This window comes from Cataglyphis hispanica, chromosome 20, assembly GCF_021464435.1.
Source record: "Cataglyphis hispanica isolate Lineage 1 chromosome 20, ULB_Chis1_1.0, whole genome shotgun sequence".
Lineage (NCBI taxonomy): Eukaryota > Metazoa > Arthropoda > Insecta > Hymenoptera > Formicidae > Cataglyphis > Cataglyphis hispanica.
This window is the reverse complement of record NC_065973.1, coordinates 2,571,499-2,588,801: the sequence shown is the minus strand read 5'-3', so window position 1 is coordinate 2,588,801 and position 17,303 is coordinate 2,571,499. Positions and strand designations below refer to the sequence as shown.

At 35.3% G+C, this 17,303-nt stretch overlaps 1 protein-coding gene across 8 annotated transcripts in view; it reads left to right on the top strand.

The window, feature by feature from the left end:
• The window catches only part of LOC126856896 (glutamate receptor ionotropic, kainate 2-like), a 135,658-nt gene that overhangs the window by 84,081 nt on the left and 34,274 nt on the right, over positions 1-17,303 (top strand). For 3 of the 8 annotated variants that reach the window (XM_050605877.1, XM_050605884.1, XM_050605883.1), the window contains exons 9-11: positions 10,480-10,632; positions 10,689-10,790; positions 16,796-16,999. In XM_050605877.1, the coding sequence (XP_050461834.1) occupies positions 10,480-10,632; positions 10,689-10,790; positions 16,796-16,999 (459 nt within the window). Of the gene's footprint in view, positions 1-10,479; positions 10,633-10,688; positions 10,791-11,641; positions 11,846-16,795; positions 17,000-17,303 lie in introns of all 8 variants that reach the window. The other 5 variants (XM_050605879.1, XM_050605880.1, XM_050605878.1 and 2 more) reach the window with 5 other exon arrangements.

Sequence of the window (17,303 nt, the reverse complement as noted above, 5' to 3'; positions counted from 1 at the left end):
TGTCTGTCTTCTTCGAGAATATTGCGTTCACATCGAACGCGACAATTACGACGAACTGACATCACCGACGACGCAAACGCCGCTGTTTATTCGCTCGTATTTATGATCTCGCACTCGCTTTGCAATGCTAATGACAGTTGGCATTTAGTTAGATAACGTTGGAGGCGCGCCAAAATAACCGAGTTCTCTCAACGCTCGCGATCACTTACTCCTATTGACAATACCCAAGCCGTGTACAATGGTCGATATTCAATTCCCAGGACACTCGCGCCGCCGTCCCTCAAATTCTGCCACGTATATCAGATCTTGCCGGTTGTACAACGCGCGAAACTGCGGCACGTAAACTACCTTTTTGCGAGATGTCATTTGAAAAAAGAATTTTTTTATTGACTCGGCGGCTCTGCCATTGTTTTACGGCATATCCGACAGCTGAAATAAGCTGATATGCTCCTGTAGTGTGCAAATAAAAGGTACGATCCAATATGTTATCCTAAAAAATTATTTATGTTGGATTGAAAATCCAGAAGAAATTTGCAGGATGACAATTGTTAGTGTGAAAAAATGAGATATAATCTCAATTTGATATAATACACCATCATTTTGATATCATTTTATTTTTGAAAATAAGTATTTTTTCAAATTTATTTTAAGGAAAATTATGAGAAAATCGTATATATATTAGTGTGATGATTTTGACAGTTGCCGAAAAGAAAGAAAATTCTTGTTACAATATTAGAAAGTATTGAAATTTTTATTAAAACATTTATAAGATTTTCATCACGAGAAATAAGAAAGTATTTTTTTAGTTTTAATATAATTTAATATAATTCATCTTTAGTATTGATTTAATTCAACTTTTTAAAATAAATGTCTACTTTTAAAATTTAATTTTACGAGAAAATTTGTATATGTCGTTACATACATTGTTTTGATATTTCAGCATTTGTGGAAAAAAAGAAAATGTAATAGAATATTAATAATGTTTAAAAAATAATGAAATTTCCATCGCGATAAAATAAATCTATTTTTCTTCTTAATACAAAATCTATTTTTTTTTTTCTTAATATTATACAATTCTGCATTTTAGTTTAACTTAGCATTTTACTCAAATGTAATTTTTGAAAATAACAAACGAGCATTCCGTTTCTTAAATTTATTTTTACGGAAAAATGCGTATGCCTTGTTTATATAAAATTATATCAAATTTTTTAAAATGATTATTTTAATTTTCTTAGATATTTTAATTTTCCTAACCAACTGTTTTATTATTAAAATAATTTTGTTATTAGTCGCAATAATTGCAGGCTTGCATTCTCTGAATAAACAACGTTGCGAGACGTGTGTGTGCATGTGAGAGGGATACCGGGAGTCTGTTTTTCGTGACGAAAACATTCCCGGCTTATACAAACGTTCCCTCGGGCGATGTTATCGAGGATCCGTTCCTCCGAATTCGTACCTCGGCACGAGGAATGTCCCAGAGCAACGCTGGGAATTGCCGCGCGGTATAACCGAGTTAGTTTCTGCTGCCTAATAGGGCATTTCAGCATTCTGTTAAATCCTAACCGGAGCGACATTATGCCTCTAACCGCCCGAGTAGCTTAATTGAACCGAACGAGAAATAATTGCCGTGGCGAAGCTCGCGCGTTGAATACATGACGTCACGCGAATGGGGGATGCTCCTCCGGATCGTTTTCGCCGAGAATGTAATCTAAATCCCGCTTGTAAAATTACAATTGCAGCCAAGAGGTACGGCGCGTTTCCAGGACTCTAATATAGATGACCGGAATGAGAATGATTAATTTTAGCTGGTCTAGCATGGTCTAGCATAATTATTATATAATAATTAATAATTTAATTATCTCGATAGCGATGTATCGGATGGCCGTTTCAATATCGACATCGTGCCAGTCAGCAACCCGTCTAGAATTAATTGTATTGTCAATGCAATTGACGTTGCGGTAATCTCTCATCTCAGAGATCGCAGCTGTGAGACGTGACGTTCGTCAATAACATAGTTCCGGTTACGTTCCGTGCAACGTTCGACGTGCAAACCCCCATTGTTTACGACGTAATTAGCGACGTGATTAAAGCGCTTATTTTGAGATGGGTGAGCGTGAGGGATGATTGCACGTGAAAGCGCGTGCAAATGAGCTTCCCCGTTTTTATCACGACCGGAGAAACACAACGAGACACACACATACACAGCCGTGCGTCGAGAATTGGGGGGTGAAAGCGCTTGATTAATCGCGGGAACACGCGGGGACGCTACACGAAGACAAGATTACATCGTGGTGAAAGAGAGAGAGAGAGAGAGAGAGAGAGAGAGAGAGAGAGAGGACCCGCCGACTTTCCCCTTAATTAAGCGTTAGCTGATAAGCCGCGTACAGTTTATACGTTTAGCGCCAACGAGACGGTCGTGAGGAACGAGATACGTGCTTCGGGAGATAAATTCCTGAAAAGACAGGAAAAATGTTGCTGTTGAATAATTTATTTAAATGGTCCTCTTGTGCCAAATACAGATGTCAACTTCTCGGCTACGCCTCCTGTATCGCAGGATAAAGGCAAATCGATGCCTAATATCGCGTGCCTAAACTATAATGATATACTGCACTTACACATCTATATAGATGCCTTACAACCTGTTGAATACGGAATTGCTTGCGTCAAAATCTATGACGTGAGAGGCGGATAGAGTGAATGATAAATTACCTAACCCAGCTTTAGAGAGTAACGCAAAGTAATCAAAGATCAAATTCACCCTTCAGTTAATTAACACTCCCCGTCGAATTTCAATTAAATTTTTATGCGAATATTGAGAAAAATATGATTCTTTACAATATCGAGAAATTTCAACGATATATTAGATTGGCATTTAAGGGTACCGACGATATACGTACAAGGCACAACGCACCTTATAATTTACTTCCGCTTTTAGAAAAACGTGGTAGAGGCTGCCGCCGTAATTAGATATTCACGTTCTGGTGGTTTACCGCTTAATCCAGCCGTGGATTTTCTCGTACGGCCTGTGGTACTTTTTAAAGGTCGTTTACGGCCTCTTACTCGACGGCCATTCCCGTCAGGAACACACTGGGAGTTGTCCCCCCGTTGTTTCACGACTTGGTCCAAGTTCGAGGCTTTAACTAGGGCAGGGACGGGTCCATTAATTTACGGCCGTACTTTGTTATCCTCAGTTCCATAGAAATCCTCGCGTCCTGCGCCTTGCTAAAACGACCCACGCGAACGATATTTTAATTAATCCATCCTCGTTTGAAGAAAAAAAAAAACGCTATAAACGCTCTGTGTGTTAAGTCACATTTAATAGGAGTAATACAAGATATTCACGAATATTACACTACTAATAAATTTATATTGCTCGTATCTCGATGGACGAAAAATGTATGTGTTTGCACGAAGCAGTTATTGAACACAGGAATCGGAAGCAGTAAATAAAGCTCCGGGGCGTAACCGCGTATATTATCCAAGCGTAACTAAAGCCTGCACAACATTGCATCCTTGCCAAAACCATTATATGTAACTAGAATTTATCGGATCATATTGGAACTAAACCCTGGATCACAATATTTAAACATTCTATCAAATATTGGCATTCGCGTTACAATTTTATTGTCAAACACGGTTAAAAATTGCTCGATCCCGGTTGTATGATTTCTATCATTTTTAAGGTTGTCATGTAACAAGATATCTCCACACGATATCCCGCCGGTATTATTTTAAACTTTATATCATTGCGGTAGAAAAAAAGAACATCACATTTATAATGCATTTACATTTTTATGCGTCGTAACAAAAATTTCGGTTTTTTGATCATGATAAAAAATTTACCTTTAGCAGGATGAAACGATCAATCCTCCACTCTTGTTCGTTTCTGTAAGCTCTCATTCAATTTTATACAGTCAAGCTCGATTGATTCCGAATCGCTTGTCTGTAGAAGCGAGAAGCTGATTCCCCATCGTGTCTGCTATCTCATCGATCTTATTTAATTTTCAAATGGATCTGTCGGGAATCTTAAATCGCTCAAGGGGATTGAAAGTAATCCTTACAAGATCAGCGCGCGTTCACAACTCCCGAGTTGCCTCTCGTCCGGGCTATTTGGATGATTTGAATTCGAGGAATCGAGGATCCCAAAGTGTGTCGCGAGAAATCCTCGTAATTATTTCTCGGTGCGATATTCGATTCGGCGTTATAAACGAATTCTTCTAAAGCAATATGAATTCACGTTATCGGGATTCGGACGTTATCTGATTACGTCCGATGTAACGGCGCAGCGAGAATTATTCAATAAATTGCGAGTTTTCCGCAAAGAGATACAAAACGCATAATCGTATACTCTCGCGATACTAGGACGATATATGCAAGTACACATGGACAAATAATTTATAAATGTGGATACTACGCCGTGCATGGGAAATACGATTATTATGAAAAATTTGTCGACCGTGCTGAAAAACGAGAAGCCATTTCGAACGGCTCAATTTTTGATATTATTTATTTGCGGATAATACTCGAATTGGAATGTATACAAAATAAAAATAAAAACGTATTTTATTTCTCCATATATTAGAGATTTATATAAAAAGATTATATATATCTCTATGACAGTGTTACAGAGGATTCTTGATCAAATTACGATCATGCGAATTAGTATATTTTATACAAAATAAATTAGTATCAATGAAACGATAATTTACTGCATGCTTTGAATATTCTTTTTAAATTATAATATATTTCATTTTTTTCTCCTTTTCTATCTTCTTGAAGTATAGTATCAAATATGCAGAGGTAGCTTAAAAATATTATTTTTTTTACTTTCTCTAGAGAAGCTACATCTCGGCGAAGCTTTCATTTAATAAAATCTTCTGACTGTTGTAAATACATACTTCATTTGCGAAACGAAGTTCCACGAAGAAGACGCTATCTCGGCACGTACGCGATTGAAATATAAGTGTCTAAATTTAGCGATACGGATGACTTCCCTTTCCATAGCGTCGAAGAAACTTCAGTCTTTCTTATTACATAAATGCCTGCTTATCTGCTACTTTCTCTGTATGTCTTTGTGCAATTTTCTCATCTTTTTTGAAGATAAATATTCCCTTTTATGCAATATATGTAAACAACAAATAAGGCAAATAAGTAAACAACATTGTTGAGGACAAAATCTTAAAAGCGCCGAATTTTTTTGTTTTATTAAGAATCTGATTATCTTCAAAACAATAAAATCTTTGAGAGATATAATTACAGGACTTCAAAACTTAATTTTTCTTTTAAAAATTTAATTTATTTATTTTAGATTACATATTATTCTCGATTTATGAAAGTAAACTTTTAAGCAATTGCCATAAATTATAATGAGTCATAACAAGCAAGCTGTTTTGCTACTATATTATATATTATATTGTCTCTTACGCAATGTTTCATCTCAAATTTTGAGCCAAGAGGGAAAAAATATTGCCGCGCATTTACGTAAAACGTGGGAAGGAAAAATAAGCGATTTTCTGTAGAGTCGTGACTTTTTTACGATACCGGTGAGAGAGCTCAACCTGTCGGCACAGGCGAACGACATTGTCGAGGAAAAGTGTCGAGTCACATATACGAGCTGTTTACTAACTGCTAGTTCAACCTTTTATACTAGCAGATGGAGAAAAGCCCTGATTTCTTATTAGCATCATTTTACGTGAGAGCGAGCTTTGTTTCGTGCCAAATTCTATTTCGGAGCATATTTAGTTAGAGTGCACTTTCATTACGAGGATAAATACATAAATCACAGACGGAAAAAGAAAAAGAGAGAGAGAGAGAGAGAGAGAAAGAGAGCTAAGTATATTGTATAAACATTCTTCGAAGATACACATATGCGTGCATAGATTGACCATGGTTATTGATCACTTAGAAAATGTAGCGCGTAGCGTTTTCCCTCGTTTTACGATAACTTTGTTATAGAACAACCAAGTTAAATTGCAAATAATTTACTAATGGAATTGTTTCGCGTAGCTACCCATTGGTGCGAATCTATTATTCAGTGAATTGTAACATGATAAAAAAAATATAAACTACACACGATGTAGAACGATTAATTACATTTTCGAACATGTTCCTTAATTAAATCTCGGTAATGTTTCTCAAAAAAAAAAACTATGTTTTAATATATATTGTGATGCTCTCTTTCTTTAAAAAAAAAATTTCATTAAAAAATTTTATTAAAAAATAAATTTTTAATATATAAGGTGCATACTATAATTACTATACTTTAATTACTTAAAATAAATGTTTTCTATATTTATATTTCTTGAGCTATATTTTAGATTCTATCTACACATTATTTTCAAAATAAATTTTAAATTAAATGTTTCTTTCCAATAGTAAGAATGATTTGAAAATTGTCCACTATTGGATATAAGGAATCATCTATTAAGCAATGCATCTTATATATGTATAAGATAAGGATGTATTGTGAAAATTCGTAGAAGTATAACGCACATTTAGAATAGCTTCTCGTATTCCGCTCGCATGGGCAGAATATACGCGACGCGAGACCCGCGAAAAGAACACAGTGATAAAAATCATGGCCGTCGTCGCCGCGTCACGTTTTCAACCATAAAAGGGGATTTTCTCGTGAGTAAAAGAGGAGAGTATTTTCCCCGTAATAACAATTTACAATTACCACGATGATATATCCGACTTTTGCCCACGTTGCTACGCGTTGTGACGTTTCTCTTCGTTGACAATCGTTATACTCTTGGATTTGAGTCACGCCCGACAATCCGTGGTAACTTCCTCTTTGGCTCTAATTAGACCCGTCACGGAAAGCGAAACCACCGACTAGAAGAACATATCGCTAAATTTCCCGATTGTCCGTACCGGCCGTCTTCGCACCTGAATTCTAATCTTGACGCAATAAAAAGAATTGCACTCACAAGAATTTTACGACGTGTTATTTATTATAAAAGGTAGTCACTATAAATTATATCTTTGATAGAAAATTACATATATGGATACACAAGAAATCCAATATCTTTTTGAGGAGTTTATTAATTATCTGTCACATTTAATATTTGACAAATAATAGTCGATAGAGCGACAGAGAGAATAAATATTAAAGGAGAAAATTCATTCAGACTTTGTTCTTGCGTTTTTATCAGGATGATTGTATTAATTTTATAGTAACCATTTTTCTTATTTTTTAATCGCATGCAAAAAATCGCATCTCGTTTAATCTTCTCTATTATGTCTAACTGCCCGTTGTAATAATGAAAATGGTCGATATCACAATGCGAATGTCGCTCTATGACAGGAAGGATTCAAGTATTAATCGAGAATAAAACACACACACGGCGCGCGTTTCCTCTCACGTAGAAAATGAAAAAGATCTTTGTCGCCATAATTTTTCAAGTATACTTGGAAATCGCGACGTCTTCTTCTCTTTTCTTGACTTTTTGCCAACAGACTGCAATCTTCCATTGGCGAGGAATCAACTTTTTGAATACGGAAAATAATATTGTTCCGCTCGCTAAAAGTACTTGTACAAATAGATAATATTAATTTCTGCGGCAAACTGCATGATACTTTTAAGGAGCAATTTAAATTTAATTTTTTTTTATGGTTAGATGACATAACAATACGCGTGACATATATGTATATAACAATATAGTATTTATTTTGTTAATTTATTGTAAAGCACGCTCAAACGCGCGTAAAACAATATTTATTATTCGCGGTCTGCAAAATGTCACGACATTTTACATTTACATTCATTTATGCAACAGCATAATGTACATTTTATGAATATTTTACAGAGAGAGAGAGAGAGAGAGAGAAAGAGCAACGGTATATATAATATATTTAAAACATGCCATGTTGTGCTAATTCAGTACAATGTCCCTTTTCATACGTTAATTTCACACTTTATGGTTACGCGCAAACGAAAAATCCAGTTAGAGCTCGGCTACATTCGCGAAAAATATCAAGCTACGTAGAAGAATGTATTCGCGTGAGATAAATACGGCGCGACTCTATACCTGTAGCCATTACCGTTAGAGTTTGGAGTATTATGCATTACGCAGATAAAGTTTGAAGTCGCTTAAAAATCGACAATTTGTAATAATCTCATTAATAGTTTTGCGCCGTACAGAAGAACAAAGTCTCGAGAGAGTGCTATATTAAAATACTTCTTATATATTCGTTCAATGGGGAAAGCGTGGAAACTTCGCGTTACAATCGGAATGAGAAATCGCGAATTCTCTCTTGGCCGCTGCAAAATGAGGTAATCAAACTTTAGGTCGCATTTACTCTCTGCGCTCCACTTTATTTTCCATTTCTATGCATTCGTCTGCTTACTTCTTACGTTATGCCGCGAAAAACGAAACGCTATGGAGGAATTCTCGAATGTATTTTCATACTTTGCCAAGCGTATTTATCCAAGTCCCATTCAGATATGTTTTTGTTACATCTCGGTTTTATAACGGTACGAAAAAGATTGAATGCACTTTTGCTTTGTCTTGCCGATTTTTCTTTTACCTCGGAAATTTTAAAACGCGAGTTGCCGCATCGACAGACTCAGGTGGAGATGTTTTTTACGAAGAGCACAAGCTCGTAAAGCTTTTTTTTTATATTCGACATTATTTGCTGTTTGGATTTTGTTACGAGACTCATCTCGTTATATATAGAAACGAGTATGTATAAACGTTTACGCGCGTGCTACACGTCGTAACTTTACCGCGTTTATACGTAACTTTTACTATTAAATACTTAACCACGGTTTCCTTCTGTCGTTCACGTATTTCTTTCATGTCGTCATCTCGGATGATGAAAGGAATAGAGCGTCTCAATAAAATCCACCTTATTTCGCACACTGCGCGCCCTCGTTAAACTTTTGAATGGAGTGTTTTATAACGCATTTATGAAATTATTTTTTAAATATATGTTTTTTTTAATATAAACATACATATGGCAGTTTTTAGAAATTATAATTACAATAATTGAAATTTTTTTATCTTATTTAGTGCGCTTATTAATTCTTGATGATTTGACTTAATCTTTCTTTTAATCATATCTGATTACATTTATATCGTGAAAATAGTAACTTTAGTTACAATAATTTATGCACGTGTATTTTAATAATTTCATATATGCAACCATTTTTTTTCCTCGTTTTAGAGATGAAAAAATTTACATTTTATATCTTGGTAGTCTAAAAAATAAATGTATTAATTTTTTTATAAGTATACAATTTTTTTAAATATAATAAAAAATTCTGTTGTGTAAAAGTGTGAGAATTTAAAACATTACATATTGTTTAATAAATGTATTCTACATTACAGCTTTTACAAATCGCAAACACTGCAAAGCGTTTGCATTACAGCTTAGATCAATATTTTATATACGGGATATCATAAAACTCGTGTAGTTTTCAAAATACCAAAATATTTACGGCAATTTGCACGCAATAAATCTTCTATATCGCAGGGATTAGGTAGTTTTTGCTATCACTCATCATCGTAACTCATTATTTGCATCCACTTTTGGCTTTTTCGCGGTATGAAAGGGAAGAGCCGGAGGTTAAAAGTTTCTCAAACGAAACCATCGATGCGGAAAATTCAACTTTGAAGATCTCTCTCAAATTTATGCGTTCCACGATCCTCGTTGAGAGACAGACTACGGAGATGCTTCCGCCTCGTCTCTCTTTCTTCCCACCGTTGTTCCCCCGTCATTCTCTTAATATCGCCCAACATCGATGGTAGATTTCCGTGGCATTTTAAACGAAAAGGACGAAAAGCCACCTGCCACCCTCCTGTCTTTGCGCTCCGACACGATCACGAGATACTCGCGAAGAAGGAGAAGCTTTATAACGACTTTGCGAGATTCGCAGAGCTCGCACGAGCGGTAACGACTTTCTAAGTGCGAAAATTTTTAAAGCTACCGGAAGAAAATTTCTGAGCCGGTGATACGCTCGTTTTAGGATCTTTAGACAAACTTGGCTGACACCGCGCGAGTTTTGTCTCCGTAATCATCGGAAGACGACACGCCCGAGATACGCACGATGAGATTGAGAGAGATTACACTGTGCGCGTCTGTCTTGTATTGCATTTTAATAGAGTTTAGGCAGTTTACGTACAACGCGCAAGAGGAGAAAATTCTCTTTCGGTTTCTGACTTTTCACCTACACTCTCAAATCTAATCTCATACATTTTTTATGATTACCGGTATCAGAATAAATTCGTATTTCCCATTTTGTTCCATTGATACGTTATTGAATTTTATATTATGATATTTAAATTGAACTTTATTTATCTGCAGAGGAATTAAATAAGTGAAACAGTTTTAAAATATTATACGTTTTCAGCAAATTCTTTGTTAGTTCAAGTTGAATTTTCTGAATAAAACCTACGCGCGGGATAACCGTCCAACTCATGCAAGGAACATAGAGTGCTCTTTCACAAACGAATCCGCAAACGGTTTTTGTTGCAGGTCGAGATGAAAGGAATCTCCGGACCAATTGAATTTAAAGAAGGACGCAGAATACAGTTTAAATTGGATCTACTGAAACTGAGGCAACACTCGCTCGTCAAGGTACGTCGTGACTTACCGAGCAAAACAGGAAGCGCGCATCGGCAGACCAATGTAAATATTTATAACACGCAGATGAGATATATATAAAATTATATATATGAAACTAGGTCGGCGAATGGCGTCCCGGTGCTGGCGTCAACGTCACGGATACCGCGGCCTTCTTCGAGCCTGGCATCGGAAATGTAACTCTGATCGTGATCACTATACTGGTGAGTTGCACAATATAACGGTAGCTTTGTTACATGTTTACCGTATAAAAATGGGATCATCAGGAGAGAATATACTCTTCACGAGAGGAAGACTTTTACATATTTTTATATAAATCTACACACGTGTCTCTCGTACGTGCTGAAAGATTATTTTAACACAGACTAATAAATATAATCAAATACACAGAAAAAAAATTAATAAATCAGTAACAATTAGCAATCTTAATTATTCGCGAGATTATTATATAAATTTATCGAACAGAAGTTACATTATGTATAAGAAAGTTATATAATAATAATGAATTGTTTATAAAATAGATATAAATATAATTTTATATATATACATACACATAATATATATTTTATATATAATATATTTCTATTCGTTTTGCACAAAAATTTAATAAGGCAAAATTACCAAAAGATCAATACGATATATACAATTTACGAGATATTTTATATTTGACATGTAGTTAATATAAAACATACATCAGTAAATAAAAATAATATTAAGACACATAAAATAAGAAATATTATCTCTAAATAAAAATATTCTCTTTTCTTCGGAAATAATTAAAATGCTAATTATTATTGATTTATTCAGTAACCGTTGCTCTAGAAAAGATATGAAATGAAATCATTGCAATGTCGACTATTTCAACTGTCCGATACCGTCATACCCACGCACCCACCCACTCATTTTGGAAGAAACGGGTCGAACGCGCGATGGCCGTTGAAAGTTTCTCGATATGGTCGGCGCCAACGTGTCTCACCGTAAATCCGCGTTACGGTTGTCAAAGCGTTTTCCGTTATTCTTGCATGAATCCCATACGCGTACGACACGGATGCAGGAGATGCCGTACGTGATGATGCATCACGAGAAAAACTACACCGGGAATTCGCGGTTTTATGGTTTTTGCGTGGATCTCCTGGCGGCGGTGGCGAGGGAGGTGGGCTTCTCGTACCAGTTGGAGCTGGTACCGGACAGGAAGTACGGCGCGCGGGATCCGGAAACCGGCGAGTGGAACGGCATCGTCAGAGAGCTCATGCGACATGTATGATTTGGTTTGTTTTGTTTCATTTTTGAACGTCTCTCTGTTTTGATTCGCACTGTGTCGTCCCGTGTTCTGCCCCACTCGTATTGCTAGAAAACTACTGATTATCCCCAACATTTCGTTCAGCCGGCTTATATTGGGTAGTCGAGAAATTTTTATTTTATCACTTGGATCCATCGACGAATTGTATGTCAAATTAAGACTACATATTCGCTTATGCCGATTATTCATGACAATTCAATACGCAATGTTTATACTCATCGACAGAGTATCGTGGCTGACCAATATAACGTTTTACTACTGCGAAAATTTTCTTGTCAGATAAAATCTCGTTGATGTCTTGATAGCCCAATATATACAATTTTATTAATAGTAGAAATAAAAACAAAATTATATTATTATTTTTTTGTTTACTTGTAAACTTTTTCAGGATGTAAAAACATAATTACACGATTAGATGTCCTATTTTGCTGTAGTACTCACACTTCGTTTCAATTATGATCTTAGTTTCTGTATCTAATCACATGTTTCTGTTATGCTGAGCACAGTCGAATCTATTCTCCTAGTAACTCATTATGATCAATTACACCGTTATCTCATCGTATTGTAGAATGGAGGAACTGCGATGGGTGAAGGTAAATCACAATGCGGTGTGTATGGCATAATGCACGTACGATATTGGCAACTCGCAAATACCAATCGAAATAAGATCGTAAATCGATCAATGATCGTAGCAAATTAATTATTGATGGACACGGTTTAATGCCGTTGCATCGTGAGATTTATCAGCAATGAGTCAATCAAGTTTTGATTAACATAATTATGCTCTGATTTTTTGTTATCTAATTCTATATCTAAGCACTGATCTATACGTATGCGCGTGCGATTCTTTGGGAAATCCTTGACGAAAATGGAAATTTGATACAATAAAATAATATTTTATATTTTTTAATATCTCATATTTCATTATTTCATAATATTATGTTATAGTACTTCTAATAATTATTTTGGAACATAAAATTATCTATTATTTTATATAAAAGCAAAACGAATTTAAAATATGTTTTCTAACAATAGATGATATCTTTACCTATTTTTATTCGATAACATGCATATATATGAGAGGGAGAGAGAGAGAGAGAGTGTACAATATAATAATATAATACATGTATATGCAAATCATTTAATTAAATATTGCATAATCTCTCTCTCTGTCTGCTCTTTTTCTTTCTATACAAATATGAAGAACAAACGTAGAGCGTAGAGTCAATAATTTTTGCATATCACGGAAAAAATAAACATTTTAAAATTAAAAATACAGCAGTCGAGAGAGATTCTTTCTTATATAAAAAGTTTTTAATATAGTACTTGACATTTTACCATAATGACTAATTATATCTTGATGAAAATAAAGACGCAAATATTTATAAAATATATATTGTTCGTCAACAAAATAAAGACTAGCAATACTTTATAAATTTCATGATATTACAATGCGATCGAGCATATGTCAGAAAGTACTTGCAATATTTAATAATTTTCTTTCATATACATCAAAATAGTTTACAATTTTGAATAGGGTTTACTTATGGATTTCTCGTAAGAGTTATTTGCTTTGATAATCAATTATTATTTTATCCGTCATTGTTGTTTGTTCAACACGAAAACTTACTTAAAGTTGCTCACGAATCTTTGTTAATAGTTAAGCATATGCACGGGTCGCTTTATATTAACGTATAACATGATCATGTTCGATGCTGAAATTTGCTGGACCCTTCTCTTGTTAAATCTTTCACGCTCTTGCACTTTCACGCTTCACGTACTTCGCTGCTTTATTCAAGATTCATGTATTATTCAAAGGAGAGTTAGAAGTGGCCTTACAACCTCCATTAAGTTAGTTTTAAATTAATTTTATATCTCATTTTCTGTCTTTTCTTCACGATGGAAATTTTAATACTCTCTCACATAAGAATGCGCCATATTAAGTAATCATTCATAAAAGTCACACGCCGGCTATTTAATACGTTCTGCTGCTTCTCTTAATTTGCGCGTTCGAAGAATCAAGCCTTGTAGAAGAGAGATTTTCGCTTTCTTCACATTGAAATCTAGGATAAATATTTTTGTCTCATTCATATCTCGCGAGAATAATGTCTCTCTCTCTACGAGAATTTTACCTCTAGCTACGTACGCTAATTTTTCATCTCTATTTTCATACGCGCATTCGCGCAGCTTATTTGGATTAAATCTTATGTTGGAATTTTCAAGCTTTTTCCATGCATATGTATATGTACGTATGCATACCAAGTTTTTACAAACAAACAGAAAATCTCAAACAATATGTATGAATAAAATATGTGTGCGTCCCTTTGCCTTTCTCTTCTTTAAAAATTCAGTCAACTAAATTAATACTATTAAAATAATAAAGTTAAGTGTAGTTAAACATATGCATACGGGTAAAAGTATTATTAAAACAAAGTTAGATAATGAGTTAAAAAGTCACGATGAATCAACATATTCTCTATCTATCTTTCTGGTGCATTATTTATCGACGCAACTTGATTAAAATGCGTGTCAAATGCATTTTCCACATAAATACTACTATCGCAGTTAATCCGGTCGAAATTCTCATATGCAGCTCGTAAATATTAAATCTGGTCGACATTTCCTCTAATTAAATCTCTCACGTTTTCGCCGTAACGCAGGCGGCACATTTTCATCTAAAACGACGCAGCGCTTCATGAAGTGAAGTTACTTTATTGCATTTCAAGAAGCCGATTTGAATTTAAATGTAAATCTAGATCGCATGCGCTAGACTTTCAACTCTCGGAATGAACAGCGACCGCGCGATAATATCGGCCACATCTTTTTGTCGACAAATTTCTTCATAAGAATAATATTTACCCGTTGTTAGAACGTGGACTTTTAATCGTGTGTTTTTGTCGTTTATACGCGTGCATTTAACAGAATTATCTGGATAATTTTTCTCGTTTTTTCTTTTCTATATTCTTCATTAGTGGAAACGCACTCTAATTAATTATTCGTATTGACGCTTTGTCAAATATTTAATCTCGCATATAAAAATAGTGGATTAAGTGTTTCATAAATGATGAAAATTAAATATTTAAATTCCGTAAAGAATTTCCCTGCTTTTCATCTTTAAAACGATACTAAATGTAATGGAGAACTATCATGAGAGAATTGGCAAAAAAGAGAGAAGGAGAAAATTATATTTACCATTATTATATTTATATCACCGAAATAAAAGATGAAAAAGAATTAGTAAATCTCTAGATACTGTACTTTTTCCATATTCGAATACTTTATTTGCATATAAATCTTTATTTTTTAATGAACAGCGACTAACGATGTAAAATCTTTAAAAATTACTTAGGATTATGATTTTATTATGTGTCAAGATTATTGAGAAAGGATACATTAATCTGACTCACAAAAATTATCGAAAGAAATTAGCATTACGCGACATAAGTTAAAAAAGAGCGCAAATAATAATTTACTTTTCATGCAAAAAAAAGATTGATTCATCTGAAATTTTTCTTATCAATCGTAACATCAACGAATCGGAAATTGTCGATGATATTATCTTTATTTCGATAGTTAAATTTTTTTATACTCATATAGCGTAATATATGAAACGAGATTTATCTACATTACCGTTCAGCTGACGTGTAACTTTACGCACGTTGATCGCCACTCTCGCACCTGCGTCCTGCAAGGCCTACGACACGCATGTGTGGTTACATCATGCAGAACGCATCCCTCCCTCGAGAGTGTTCGGCGTAATAGTCTATCGAAGAGTAATCCATTTAACCGGTAATCAGCATCGAGAGAGCCATCGAACGCGCATCGATGTGCGAGTGCACTTCGCCACCAGGCCCGAACATACTCGGAATGCCGTCGTAAATACCAATTAAAGCTGTCCACATCGCTACGAAGATGCACGACCCGCTATCGCGCGCTCGGTGCGCCCGAACTTTTCGATCGAGAATGGCGGCATGACACTTTCATGCGGAATTCGCATGGGTTGTTTTTTGAAAAACACGCACATTTTTCTAATCGAGATGTCATGTCGCTCCATCGCGTCGCTTGTAACTTACAAGAATTTTTTTTTATATTTCTTGCGTAGGTATTTTTATTTAATTACTTTCTTAGCCATTCTCCAAGCCTAAGGAGGCGATCAAAAGTGCAATAAATTTATTAATTATTTCAAAAGTCAATCTGAAATTTTTTTTCAGATTACAATACGCATACTTCCGTTTCACTCGCTGAATTCCAAGAAATGTACATTATTAAATTATTAATTACTCTATGATTCTTTCTCATTATCTCCGAACAATCCCCAAGAGAAAATTTGAGAAAAGCGTTATTTATTTAAAGTTTGCACATTACAAAATTTAAATACTTAAACGAAAATTAAATAAAAAAAAATTTAATAATTTAAATAAAAATTTATATACAATTATCGTCCTGTTATCTAACTGATCGATAATCACAAGACACAGCTATTTATTACTTTTTAATCAGGCCTGTAGGTCGTATCTCTCGGCGAAATGAGCAAGGGGAAACGAAATTTCCCTAATCCTCTCGAGAGCCCAGACTAATACCGTAAAACTTGAACCTCATGCGCGACCTTTTTATCGGGAAAGAAAGAAAAAAGAATTTACATCTCCACACAGCCTCCCCTTCTAAAATTCTCATCACAGACATGCAAATGTCTTATCGTTGCGCGCCGACCTTGTCGCCGACCATATCGATAGATCCGGCGTAGGAGAGGACTCTTCTGCGAAGAGGATGTCGGATAACAAAATGGGCGGGAAGACTGGCGGAGACGGACGAGAATGGAGACAGAGAATGAGAGAGGGAGAATCGCGAAAGAAAGCCTGTAAGGGATGCGAGTGAAAGAGCGGTAGCTCCTTTTTATGATCCCCGTAGGAGCAGCCGTATGTAATGCTGAGGAGCGAGGGGAATTTCAGTGGAAACGCGCGCTACGAGGGCTTCTGCATCGACCTGCTGAAGGAGATAGCGCGCATGGTGGGCTTCGCCTACAGGATCGAGCTCGTGCCGGACGGCAAGTATGGCGTTTACGATTACGAGACCGGCGAATGGAACGGCATAGTGCGCCAGTTGATGGACAAGGTGAGTGTGGACGGATAAGATGCGCGCATATCTGCGCGTCGATAGTGCATTTCGGATTAGCGTAGAACGATAAGATATTTTATATTCCAAATTCTCGAGAAAAAACTCTTTTTTAACGAATGATGACACTTATCACATAGATCGTAAAAATCACTGTATATCCAATTCTCGAAGAAAAATATAATTGATAACTGATTGACTATTAAATGTTTCAACATCATTTTTTAGTCCTCGCGAACCTTCTACGTATATCAATTTGCTATTAGTAAATGTGTCAATAAGTGTATGAAGGATCGCGATGAAC